We start from the raw sequence: 12,786 nt of genomic DNA, 5'->3' as shown, positions 1-12,786 counted from the left end.
CGAATGAGTGTGTAGATTAGAGCTAGAGATGTGGTAAATCAGGGATGAGGGGTCATTTAAAATTTAATTTGAGATTTTGACATCACAAGCATTCACCTGATATAAGCCTTTTAAAGTAAACAACTATATGATAAATGTGTATCGTTATATTTATAATAACAATTCCTTTTATATAGCTTTTTTCTGGACACTCAAAGCGCTTTACACATTGAGGGGAATCTCCTCATCCACCACCAGTGTGCAGCATCTGGTGGTGGTGCAGAGGAGGTCAAGTGATGAAGCTAATTATGATATGGGGATGTTTAGGAGGCTATAATGGACAGAGGCCAGTGGGCAAATTTGGCCAGGATGCTGGAGTTAGACCCATGTGGTCTCCCATCCAGGTACTGACTGGTATGGCTTATCTTCAGTGGGCGACCATGTGATAGTTGTAGTACTTGTTTTACTTCTACTGTTGCATTATTGGCCGGTATCAGCCTCTACCATGTCTGAAATTACATACTACTCATATAGGTGCTACATTTGAATTTGAATTTAGACTTGACCGTTTGAAAAGTACGCTCTATCTAGTATGAATGCGAGTAGTATGACTGGAACTCTGAAGTACTACATTCGCCATTTGTCATTATCACATGACGTACCTGCATCAGTTGCGTCGCTTCCCTCCCATTCATGAATTTTCTCGAGTTACATCATTGGATACTGTATTGTCTATTGGATTCACAGGTATTATCAAAGACTATAAAACACACAAGATACGCCACTCGTATAGTTTTGAATGGGGAAAAGTGTTAAGTTCGATGTGGCGAATGAAGCCCCGCCTTCTAGTACAGGAGCCAATCTTCGATTGCTATAGACTGAGGATTCCTCGTGGGGAGGGGCTCGGACGTGAGTTTCTGTAGATTTTGTGGGAATCGAACGTTTAGAAATTAAACTAAAAAGAGTTGTTGTTTAATTTTATTGGTGATTCCTAATATAAAATTTAATCGTAGGCTTGGCAAGCAAATTTGGAGAATTTGATGTTTCTCCATTTAAACAGAATGCCTGAGAATATTGCAGAGTGAAATTCCTTGTCTTAAATGGACTTTGGTATTATCCAGGTACTTTTCGCATGCTGTTTTTTTAATACAATGATTTTAGACATACTACTCTGCTTGCATACTGTTTTTCGCATACTATATAGTAGGGAAGTGTGCGATTTTGGACACAGCCCTGGCGTTGTTAACTAGCTCTAATCAACAGGCCTGCTGCTGGACACATCTTTCACCGGTGTGACTCCTCTATTAACTAAAAGCACTGTGGACCTCTCCTCTCAATTGCCACTCCCCCATTACCACCAATCAATCACACACACACACACACACACACACACACACACACACACACACACACACACACACACACACACACACACACACACGCCTGTTTGACAGTACCGCCTGCTGCCCCCCTCTTAATCCAGAGCATCAGTCACACCACAGACCTTGATCTTGATCTGTATGCACCTGAACTCTGCGTCTAAGCCAACAGGAGGTCTGCGCACTCCGGACCACCTAATGATATGAGACGCATGATGCTTCTGGAACTGAGGAAAAATTTGAAGAAGATGCAGAGTGAATATGCAAGATCAGTGGACTCCACGTAGCTCTTTATAAAAGCTCTTGTCAAACTGAGATATCTCTTACCGCTTAATTAATTGATTTGTAGGACTTTTTTTTTGTCTTTTGTATGAAAATAAAACTTTAATATTGATAGAGAGGTAAACAGTAAGATGTTATCCAGTTATTAATTCCATCTCCAATACCCTCATTTATATTAACTCAATCTGACATCAACTGAGTTACAACAAATGAACTTTACTAATATACACTCAACGGCCGCTTTAGGTACTGTCCAACAACTGCTTGTTAACGCAAATTTCTAATCAGCCAATCACATGGCAGCAACTCAATGCATTTAGGCATGTAGACATGGTCAAGACGATCTGCTGCAGTTCAAACCGAGCATCAGAATGGGGAAGAAATGTGATTTAAGTGACTTTGAGTGTGGCATGGATGTTGGTGCCAGACGGGCTGGTCTGAGTATTTCAAAAACTGCTGATCTACTGAAATTTTTACGCACAACTATCTCTAGGGTTTACAGAGAATGGTCAGAAAAAGAGGAAATATTCAGTGAGCTGCAGTTCTGTGGGCACAAATGCCATGTTGATGCCAGAGGTCAGAGGAGAATGGCCAGACCGGTTCCAGCTGATAGAAAGGCAACAGTAACCCAAATAATCACTCGTTACAACCGAGGTCTGCAGAAGAGCATCTCTGAACTCACTACACATCCAACCTTGAGGCAGATGGGTTACAGCAGCAGAAGACCACACCAGGTGCCGCTCCTGTCAGCTAAGAACAGGAAACTGAGGCTACAATTTACACAGGCTCACCAAAATTGGACAATAGAAGAGTGGTAAAACGTTGCCTGGTCTGATGAGTATCGATTTCTGCTGCGACATTTGGATGGTAGAGTCAGAATTTGGTGCCAACAACATGAAAGCATAGATCCACCCTGCCTTGTATCAGTTGTTTAGGCTGGTGGTGGTGGTGCAATGGTGTGGGGAATATTTTGCCTGGCACACTTTGGGCCCATTAATACTAATTGAGCATTGTGTTAATGCCACAGCCTACCTGAGTATTGTTGCTGACCATGTCCATCCCTTTATGACTACAGTGTACCCATCTTCTGATTTCTACTTCCAGCAGGATAACGCACCATGTCACAAAGCGTGAATAATCTCAGACTGGTTTCTTGAACATGACAACGAGTTCACTGTACTCAAATGGCCTCCATAGGCACCAAAACTTAATCCAATAGAGCACCATTCTGATGTGGTGGAACTGGAGATTTGCATCATGGATGTGCAGCCAACAAATCTGCAGCAACTGCCTAATACTATCATGTCAATATGGAGTAAAATTTCTGAGGAATATTTCCAGTACCTTGTTGAATCTATGCCACAAAGGATTAAGGCAGGTCTGAAGGCAAAAGGGGTCCAACCCGGTACTAGTAAGATGTACCTAATAAAGTGTAGAAATATGCAGGTGTACAAGGTACAGGTAAACCTTTGATATAGTCCAAAAATGGGATCCCAAATCTTATTAAAAGATTTGAGTGATCCAGAGAGTAAGCATCTTCACTTTTTAGATATTGTAAAAGAATGTCCTGTATCCATGTATTATCTGAAGGCGGAAAAGATTTGTAGGAATTATATTGAATTATATACTTCCTAAAATAAGGTAAACAAAATAATTTGTAGTCATTTCATTTTTTACACAGTGTACACGCTTGTTAATCAAAACAGTGTTGGCCATATTTAGGGGCTGCAGACAGGTTTTCTGTAGTCTTAAGAGTCTGTGGTAGGTCTAGATTTGCAGACCTGTACTTTGTGCTGTGGCAAGGCTCTTCGACACTCTCTGGTGTCTTTGTTGAAGCCAAGGGATTCCCTAGAGTCCCCGCGGCACTCGCAGATTGAATATCGGATAAACAATGAACGTTTCGTCATTCGATGCACACTCTTTGCCAGTAACTAGAAATGATTACAGCTCCAATCAGATTTGCCAGCCCTCTTTTGCAAAGCTAATTGGTAATTTCAGACGCACCTCTTGTGGAAGACCGCTGAGGCGAAAAGAAGCAGCAGCACTCTTCCCCCCCCTTTTTTTTCTTTTGCCCTCATCCTTTTCTTTTTGTCCCCTCCTGGCATTTGTGAATGGAGTGCTTCAGGTGGGTGGGAGGGTTGTGTGAGATGTGCTCCAGTAGCTTTAGATGCCCACTGTTTAGTAGAGACAACAGGGTGTTGGTTTACAGCAGATCCTCAGTGTAGACAAGAACTGGGGGGCTCGTCCGGGATTCTGTTTACCTGAGAATTCGCTAGATTCTGCCGGGGGAGTCTTGGCTTTCTCATTGTCCCTTCAGAGATGCCACAAAAGGGTGGGAGGCCGGTCTGCCCTCTTGCATGGTCAGATCAGAGCTGTTTCCCAATATACGTTCTTAAGCGATTTTGTGTTCTCATTCAACATCATCATCAGCCACTTAAGTTAAATTGTTATACTCAAGACTGCAAGAACAGTGGACGCTTGAAAGAACCCGAATGTGTTCTTGATGTTGAGAACGTATCAAATGCAGACTTGATCGCAGCACTCGTTCAAAGTCCCAGAAGTCATAGCAGCTAAATAAAGAGGGGAGGGAAGTGCACACTGCACTTTTCGCCCCATTGACTGTTCTTTTGCATATGAATGCTGCCGACTGGAAATGCAAGCTTGTGTGACAAGTTTCGCATGTCACTGCATTCTAAAGTTCAAACTTGTGATTTTTTTTGTGTCACGTGAATAATAATAATAATAATAATAATAATAATTCCTTACATTTGATACCCCTTTTCTGGCTTTACACATTTTTGGGGATCTCCTCATCCACCTGGATGACGCAACGGCTGATTGGTGGAGAGAAGACAGAGTGATGAAGCCAATTATGATATGGGGATGGTTAGGAGCCCATGATGCCCATGAAACTCTTTTTCAAAGGACACCCTGGGATTTTCAATAACCACAGAGAGTCGAAATCTCGGTTTAACGTCTCATCCGAAAGACGTCACTCACTGAGCATTAGGACCCACACAGACCGCAGGTTGAGCGCCCCCTACTGGCCTCACTAGCACCACTTCCGGCAGCAACCTTGCTTTTCCATGTGGTCTCCCATCCAGGTACTGCCCTGCTTAGCTTTTTTGGGCGACCATGTGAGAGTTGCAGATAGCTTGCTCTCGGCATGTGTAAGACCAATAGAAGATCAAAAGATGACCAGTCATCAACTTGTTTTATCCAGCCACCATTCAATAAAATTTTGCATGCTCAATCTCTAGTGTGGCTATGGCTTTATTTGCAGTTCTAAAATTTAGTCTAACTTGTTTATCCCAGAAGTTTCCCTAAATGAGACCATCATTTTTATTTAGTCACACTACACTTTTTGCCTCATTGACTACCATTCATGTGAATGCTGCAGACTGGAAATGCAAGTTTCGCTTGTCACTGCATTCTAAAGTTCAATCTTGGGGGAACTCTGTCCTGCTATTTTGTGTTACATAAATTCATGAGACCAATAGAAGATCAAAACATAACCTCTCTCTACAGAAATGTAAAATATGGAGTAACCATTTGATGGAGTAACTGATCGCAGAATCCCACTGTAAATGTTCGGTGTTCTCGATTTCTTCTGAATTTGTTCTTCAGAAGTAATTTGGCAGGAGAACGCAAGTCCATTCTTGGTCCGTTCTTGGTCCGTTCTTGTAAGTCCATTCTTGTAAGTCCATTCTTGATATTGATGAACAGCCCAGATCATTGTGGTACAAAAATTTAGCTGCAAGATGAATGTTAACCTTTCTAAACTCTAATGAATGGAACTAGTGGAGTTGATTCTTTAACACTGTGCCTTCAATTCAGTTGGTTGGACAAATTTAGGGCACTTGTTGCCCCCTTTGACTTTTTGATTTCTTGGCAGATTTAACAAGAACATTCTTTTCATTTAAGTGCCTTTCCACTGCACACGACATTCGGTCACGACTGTCGCAATACGCCCCCTTGTGGCAGTTGCATAGAATTTTCAGTTTTGTAGTGCACCATGGGAGAGAAGCTGATTCTCAAAGTTTCCAAAATAAAGGAGTGCAAAAGCAATAGCCTTTATTTACTGTGCGTTCACCATGGTTGAATGAATGAATGAATGAATGAATGAATGAATCAATCAATGAATAATAGACATTTATAGATCCCTGAGAATTTTCAAGGGAATTTGGAGACAGCATTAAAATTTTTTTTGAATAGAAATGTGTTTTTTGGTAAGTAGCAATAATTTACCAAAAAATATCAATAATTCTCATAATGCGCACTCGGACCTTATTGGACAACTCTGGAATATGTCACATCCGGTCTGCCGGTTGCATACAGTCTAGTCGCAGAAGTTCAAATATTTGAACAAATCCGCAGCTCAATAGGAACTGAACTTTCCACATACGGATATTATCCCGAATTACTCTCCATTGGAAATGAATGAATTCCGGTCTTCCGCTTGTTGTATGCAGTGGAAAAGTGGCTTTAGATAAGACTTTGCCTTTTTTGTTTGGTTAGTTTAATGAATTATTGTTGCATCTCCTATATCTTTTTGCAATCTCCAAACCTGACAGCACTCGTTTTTTCCCTCACAGGAGGTGCTGATGATGTTGGATAACTATGTGCGAGACTTCAAAGCTCTAATCGACTGGATCCAGTTGCAGGAGAAGCTGGAAAAAACAGACGCTCAGAACAGGTGATTAACACACACGCACACACACGCACACACACACACTGTCATGATTATAACATGCCTTTAACATGTACAAAAAGCCACTGGTGAGTCTTTTGCGCTGCAGTTTGAAATGTGACCCTTTCAGCCTGATCAATGAGCAGTTTGAGGTGATTCATGGTTTGGTCGTAATGAGTAAGTGACCACAACACTAGTACATTGATTATGGTATAAAAACCTGAGCTTTTAAGTTGTGCTAATTTGTACAAAGCTCTTTAGAAAACACACACACACATACAGTTGAAGTCAAAATTGTTAGCTTTATTTACTCTTTCAGATATTTTCCAAACGATGTTCAACAAAGCAAGGAATGTTTCACAGTATTTCCTATATTTTTTCTTCTGGAGAAAGTCTTATTTGTTTTATTTCAGCTAGAATAAAGGCAGTTTTTTAAATGTGAGAGTTGCTAGCTGCTAGCCTTAAGCAATATTTGTTTTTGATTGTTTACTGAACAAACCATCATTATACGATGACTTTCCCAAATACCCTAACTTGCCTAATTAACATAATAAACTTAGTAAACCCTAATATGTCACTTTAAGCTGATTAATAATATCCTGAAAAATATCTAGTCAAACTATTGTGTTTAAAAATGTGTTGAAAAAATCTTAATAGAATTAAATGAATTAAACAGAAATTGGAGGGGAAATATACAGGCTTCAACAGTGTATAAATGCATCTAAATCTCACACATACACATTCACATTCATGCGTTCAACTACCAAATGTTTGACCTCATTTTTTCATCCATCCACCCACAGGCCCACATCTTTGGCTTGGGAAGTTCGAAAGATGTCACCAGGACGCCATGTGATTTCTAGCCCCTCGTCAGACCGGATTGTTCCATCACCGGGTGTTCGCCGTGCCCTCAATTTTGGGTAGGCCAATCTCGTCCCATCCATAAAATGCAGGATCTCTCAAAAACATGTCTGTCTGCCACATATTCATATCCATTTGAGTGTTGCCATACCATGGTAACTAACAAAATAAAACTGTTGTATTTTCATGATTGATTATTTCTGTCCAATTTCATTAAGACTTCCTAAAAACTGTGCTTTAGAATTTTTTTTTACACTTTAGGGATATACAGCGGGGAAAATAAATATAAATACAGAAGGAGAAAGTACTGAACCACTGAAATGTATTTAATACTTTATATAAAAGTCACATGCATTGCTCAGGTGTGAGTTTATCACAGACTTCAACAGACTGTTAAAATCTTGATGGTTCTGTGGGTCTCGTCTACCAAATCTGATCTTTATTTAGTATTTTCTATTGGATTCAGCTCAGGTGATTGGCTGGGCCTACAGCTTGATTTTCTTTCTCTGAAAGCATTTGATAGTTTCCTTGGCCATGTTTTGGATCATTGTCTTGCTGAAGTGTCCACCCTGGTTTCATCTTCATCGTCCTGCTAATGTAGATGTTGGACTGAATAAGCTTTACATTGATTTACATTGATGATGGTTGCTGAAGAACTACTGACAGATTTCAGCTGCTGTCTGGGCTTTCACTTCCTTTCTACACCTCCCTTTCTTCATGTGTTCAATACCTTTTCCCTGTGACATTTCATTTCATTGCGCCTAACTTCATTTGTAAACTAATTTGTTTCCTTTTTATATGGATTTCATTGGTTTAGTCAACGGCAACTTTAGAAATATGTTTACTGAGAAAAATGGTGACATGTTCAATACGTATTTTTCCCACGGGATGGATATATTTTAACTATATTTTTATTGATATTATTTATATTACAAAACCCAGCAACAGTACAGAATATTTACTGGTATAATATTTTAGAGTGTTCTTTTCAAACCCATTTATTAATTCATTCATTCATTTTCTTTACGGCTTAGTCCCTTTATTAATCTGGTGTCGGCACAGCGGAATGAACCGCCTACTTTTCCAAACCAAATATTTATTAAACAAAAATATCATTTAAAATGTCGGACCCACTTTTGCCTTCAGAACTGCCTTAATCCATCATGGCATAAATTTAACAAGGTACTGGAAATATTCCTTAGAGATTTTGCTCCATATTGACATGATAGCACCATGCAGTTGCTGCAGATTTATCTGCTGCACATCCATGATGTAAATCTCCTTTTCCACCACATCCCAATGGTGCTCTATTGGATTGAGTTCTGGTAACTGTGGTGGCCGTTTGAGTACAGTGAACTCATTGTCATGTTCAAGAAACCAGTCTGAGATGATTCACGCTTCATGACATGACGCATTATCCTGCTGGAAGTAGCCATCAGAAGATGGGTACACTGTAGTCATAAAGGGATGGGCATGGTCAGCAACAATACTCAGGTAGGCTGTGGCATTAACACAATGCTCAATTGGTACTAATGGGCCTAAAGTGTGCCAAGAAAATATCCCCCACACCATTGCACCACCGCCACCAGCCTGAACCCTTGAAACAAGGCAGGATGGATCCATGCTTTCATGTTGTTGATGCCAAATTCTGACACTACCATCCGAATGTCGCAGCAGAAATCGAGACTCATCAGAACAGGCAACTTTTTTCCAATCTTCTATTGTGCAATTTTGGTAAGCCTGTGTGAATTGTAGCCTCAGTTTCCTGTTCTTAGCTGACAGGAGTGGCACCCAGTGTGGTCTTTTGCTGCTTTAACCCATCTGCCTTAAGGTTGGACGTGTTGTGTGTTCAGAGATGCTCTTCTGGAGACCTCGGTTGTAATGAGTGGTTATTTGAGTTACTGTTGCCTTTCTATCAGCTAGAACCAGTCTGGCCATTCTCCTCTGACCTCTGGCATCAAAAAGGCATTTGCGGCCACATAACTGCTGCTCACTGGATATTTTCTCTTTTTCATTCTCTGTAAACCCTAGAAATGGTTGTGCGTGAAAATGCCAGTAGATCAGCAGTTTTCTGAAATACTCAAACTAGTCCGTCTGACAATCATGCCTCGTTCAAAGTCACTTAAATCACCTTTCTTCCCCATTCTGATGCTCGGTTTGAACTGCAGCAGACCGTCTTGACCATGTCTACATGCCTAAATGCGTTGAGTTGCTGCCATGTGATTGGCAGACTGATTAGAAATTTGCGTTAACAAGCAGTTGGACAGGTGTACCTAATAAAGTGGCCGTTGAGTGTAAATGGGAGTAAGTAAGCCTTTAAATGTAACTTTAAGCTCAATAATAGTATCTTGAAAAATATAATGTACTAAGTAAAATATTATGTACTGTCGTCATGGCAAAAATAAAATAAATGAGTTACTAATAATAATTAATCATTAAAACTATTTTGTTTAGAAATGTTTTGAAAAAAAATCTTTTTAAACAGAAATTGGAGAAAAATATAGAGGGGGCTCATAATTCAGGAGGGCTAATACTTCTGACTTCAACCGTATATCTGTTAAATCTGACCTCAAGCCATCATCCCTGCTCGCGCTGTGCTAATTGACATCGTTGTCTCTGTCGGCATATTGTGGCGACTCTCAGAATCCAGAAATGAGGCTTCCTGCATTAGATGGGTTTTTCTTTTTTCATTTTTACTGCTAGTGTGAAAGGAAGACAATTCATAATCCGATTAACGCACCACTGAATGCTCAGATGGACAAATCAATGCTAGATATGATGCATATCTGTGCCTCACCACCAGACCGGAAAGACTACGCCCGTCTGGGACGAGAAGGGGAATCGATCCGCAAACGGGCCTGAGCGTTTGGTTTAATGCGATTTTTGCCGGGTTCTCCTCGGGTCTGCGCCTGAGGCAGTGGGGGCGCAGGTCTAAGTGTGGTTAAAGACTGCTGAAGCACGGGCATTCATGTCTGTATTATGCTGTAATTGGACGCCTCAGGAAATGGATATCGATCAAGACAGAGCGAGAGGGCCCTTTCTCTGAAGTTTCTCTGAAGTCACTGTTTGAGGATGCCCTGCGCATCATGCTACCTATAGAAAGCGGTTATTTAAATTACACATTAAATCAAAACTGACCATATATGTACATTTTGTTAGCTTACATTGCGAGTTTTGTAGTGAATAATTCATCTGTGCATGTCATTAAGAAAAACACATTTGTTTACCCTTCTAATCTTTAATTGAAATCTGAAAATGCACTTCCTGTTGTTTTTGGTTAAATTCTTAGATTATGTCTGTCTGAGGGATTGGGCGTGGCTATCATACTAAACCACGCCCCTCTAGCTGTCAGTTTTGACAACAAACAGAAACGGTAAGGAAGAGGTGTCTGTTAGGTTGTAACAACTCTCCTGAATCCCGATCTTTCTGAATGAAATGCCTACTTTACTACATCCAATCAGCTCGCAGTAGAAAAAACAAGCCACGCCCACTATTTTCTTATTTAATATTTCTGTTGGAACTGCGTCACAATACAGAAAAATGAAAAACGGTTGCAGCTTCCGGTTCAAGCAGACTATAATCCATTGATGTAACGATGTTTGCTATGGGGTGTATGCATTGAAAGTGTTTTACAGCCACTGATAAGTTTCTGGTGAAATATTGATGTGATTGTTTTCAATTTTATAATGTTTCTTTTACAAAATCAATGATGTAAGTTAATTCAAGTATAAAATCATCGGCATCAGGAGCAGCAGACGAGCCTCATGGGATTGAACTTAAATAAATGACTTCAACTTCTTATATCTTTGTAACTGAAAAGCGTAATAAATTAAGTGGAAACTAATTAATTCCTGTAGTCATAACATGCTGAAGTAATTAGTTTAAGTTTTCACTTTTTTTCTGTGTACTGTGCTAAAATAAATTTCAATATTTTAAAGACAAAAAATAAAATAATTCTACCAATATTTTTATTTTTACAAGCACTACATATAATATTCCTTCTAATTTCACAGTTTCGTGATTCTCCTGTTAAATGGGTTTGTAATTGTGTTTTTATACAGTGGTCCTCCTCCCACTTTGGCTGTCGCACGTCTGTCCCACACCGGACCAAGCTGGGCCGACCGGGTCAAATCTTCCCATTCCCTACCTGTCCCTAGCCAAAGTGTCTACATCCCTGCTGAAAAACCAGGTGAATTTATTTACAGTCATTTATGTTCAAAATGACTGTACTGACTGTATCTGTATTATTTGTTTAAATATATGTACAGTGCTCGGCATAAATGAGTATACCCCCTCTTGAAAATGAATATTTTAATTCATTTGTCAGGGAATTTATCCAATATATTTTGGAGCATTTAAACAAAACTTTTTTATTCAATTTATTGGATATTTCTATGTATTATTTCCAATTTAAAGTTATATACAATAAAAAAAGAGTTTGAACTTCTATCATGTTTAGGAATAGACATATAATTAATTTAAATTCAAGTTAGTTATTGGGGAAAAAAATTGCATACTACAAAATTTCAACTTTCAAAATTTCAAGTTTTTTAAAAATATTTCTCTTGATTTATTTTCTGTTTATTTAAACTCAACATATTTCACTCAACATATTACTTAAATTAGCATATTCATATATGTTAATATATTAACTAGTATATCAGATTAATGTAAACGTACTGATACCAGACATGCTAATTTTTGTAGGTTTTGTATAATTATAATTTAGACTAATATATAATATTAGTAGAAACTTCTTATTAATCCCCAACATACTAATTTCTTTAAGTTTTGTATAATTAAAATTTAAACTAATATGTAATATTAGTATAAGCTTCTTATTAATCAATAATAACAATGTAAACATATCAATCCCCAACATACAGTTGAAGTTAGAATTATTAGCCCTCTTGTATATTTTTCCCCTAATTTCCATTTAATAGAGAGAATACAGTTTTGTATAATTATATTTAAACTAATATTTAAAAATAACATATTAATCCCCTACCATACTGATTTCTGTAAGTGTTGTATAATTATAATTTAAGCTAATATATAATATTAACATAAATGTATAGAAATGAGTACATTGAGAGATTAACACGTTTTGAGAATTTAAACTAATATATAATATTAATATAAACACATTAATCTCCCAACATATAATTTAAAAAAAAAAAATTGTATTAATATAATTTAAACTAAAATAATATATTAACATATTAATCCCCTAACATACTAATTTATATATGTTTTGTATATTTATAATTTAAACTAATATATAATATTAATAGACATATTAATCCCCCTACATACTCATATTTGAACTGTGATATTAAGTTTTTTGTTACATTATTTCCAGTTTTGACTTTGGTACTGACTAATCTAATATATTCAGTATGCTCATATTTATTATTCTAAAGCATACTAAAGAAATTATTATTTAAAAGGGACCTATTATGCTCCTTTTTGTAAGATGTAAAAAAGTCTCTAATGTCCCTAGAGTGTTGATGTGAAGTTTCATTTCAAAATACCCCACAAATACTGTTTAATAACTGTTTGAAACTGCCCCTTTTAGGCTTTAATCATAAACGT

The 12,786-nt window shown here is 38.2% G+C and overlaps 1 protein-coding gene across 4 annotated transcripts in view; it reads left to right on the top strand.

Annotated features, from left to right (window-relative positions):
• Positions 1-12,786, top strand: part of scaper (S-phase cyclin A-associated protein in the ER) — a 224,170-nt gene that overhangs the window by 31,038 nt on the left and 180,346 nt on the right. For all 4 annotated transcript variants that reach the window (XM_056451356.1, XM_056451357.1, XM_056451358.1 and 1 more), the window contains exons 5-7: positions 6,236-6,336; positions 7,134-7,250; positions 11,253-11,380. In XM_056451356.1, the coding sequence (XP_056307331.1) occupies positions 6,236-6,336; positions 7,134-7,250; positions 11,253-11,380 (346 nt within the window). The remainder of the gene's footprint in view (positions 1-6,235; positions 6,337-7,133; positions 7,251-11,252; positions 11,381-12,786) is intronic.

This window comes from Danio aesculapii, chromosome 25 (assembly GCF_903798145.1).
Source record: "Danio aesculapii chromosome 25, fDanAes4.1, whole genome shotgun sequence".
NCBI classification, from domain to species: Eukaryota; Metazoa; Chordata; class Actinopteri; order Cypriniformes; family Danionidae; genus Danio; species Danio aesculapii.
The sequence above is the reverse complement of the archived record's forward strand: the minus strand, read 5'-3'. Positions and strand labels throughout refer to the sequence as shown.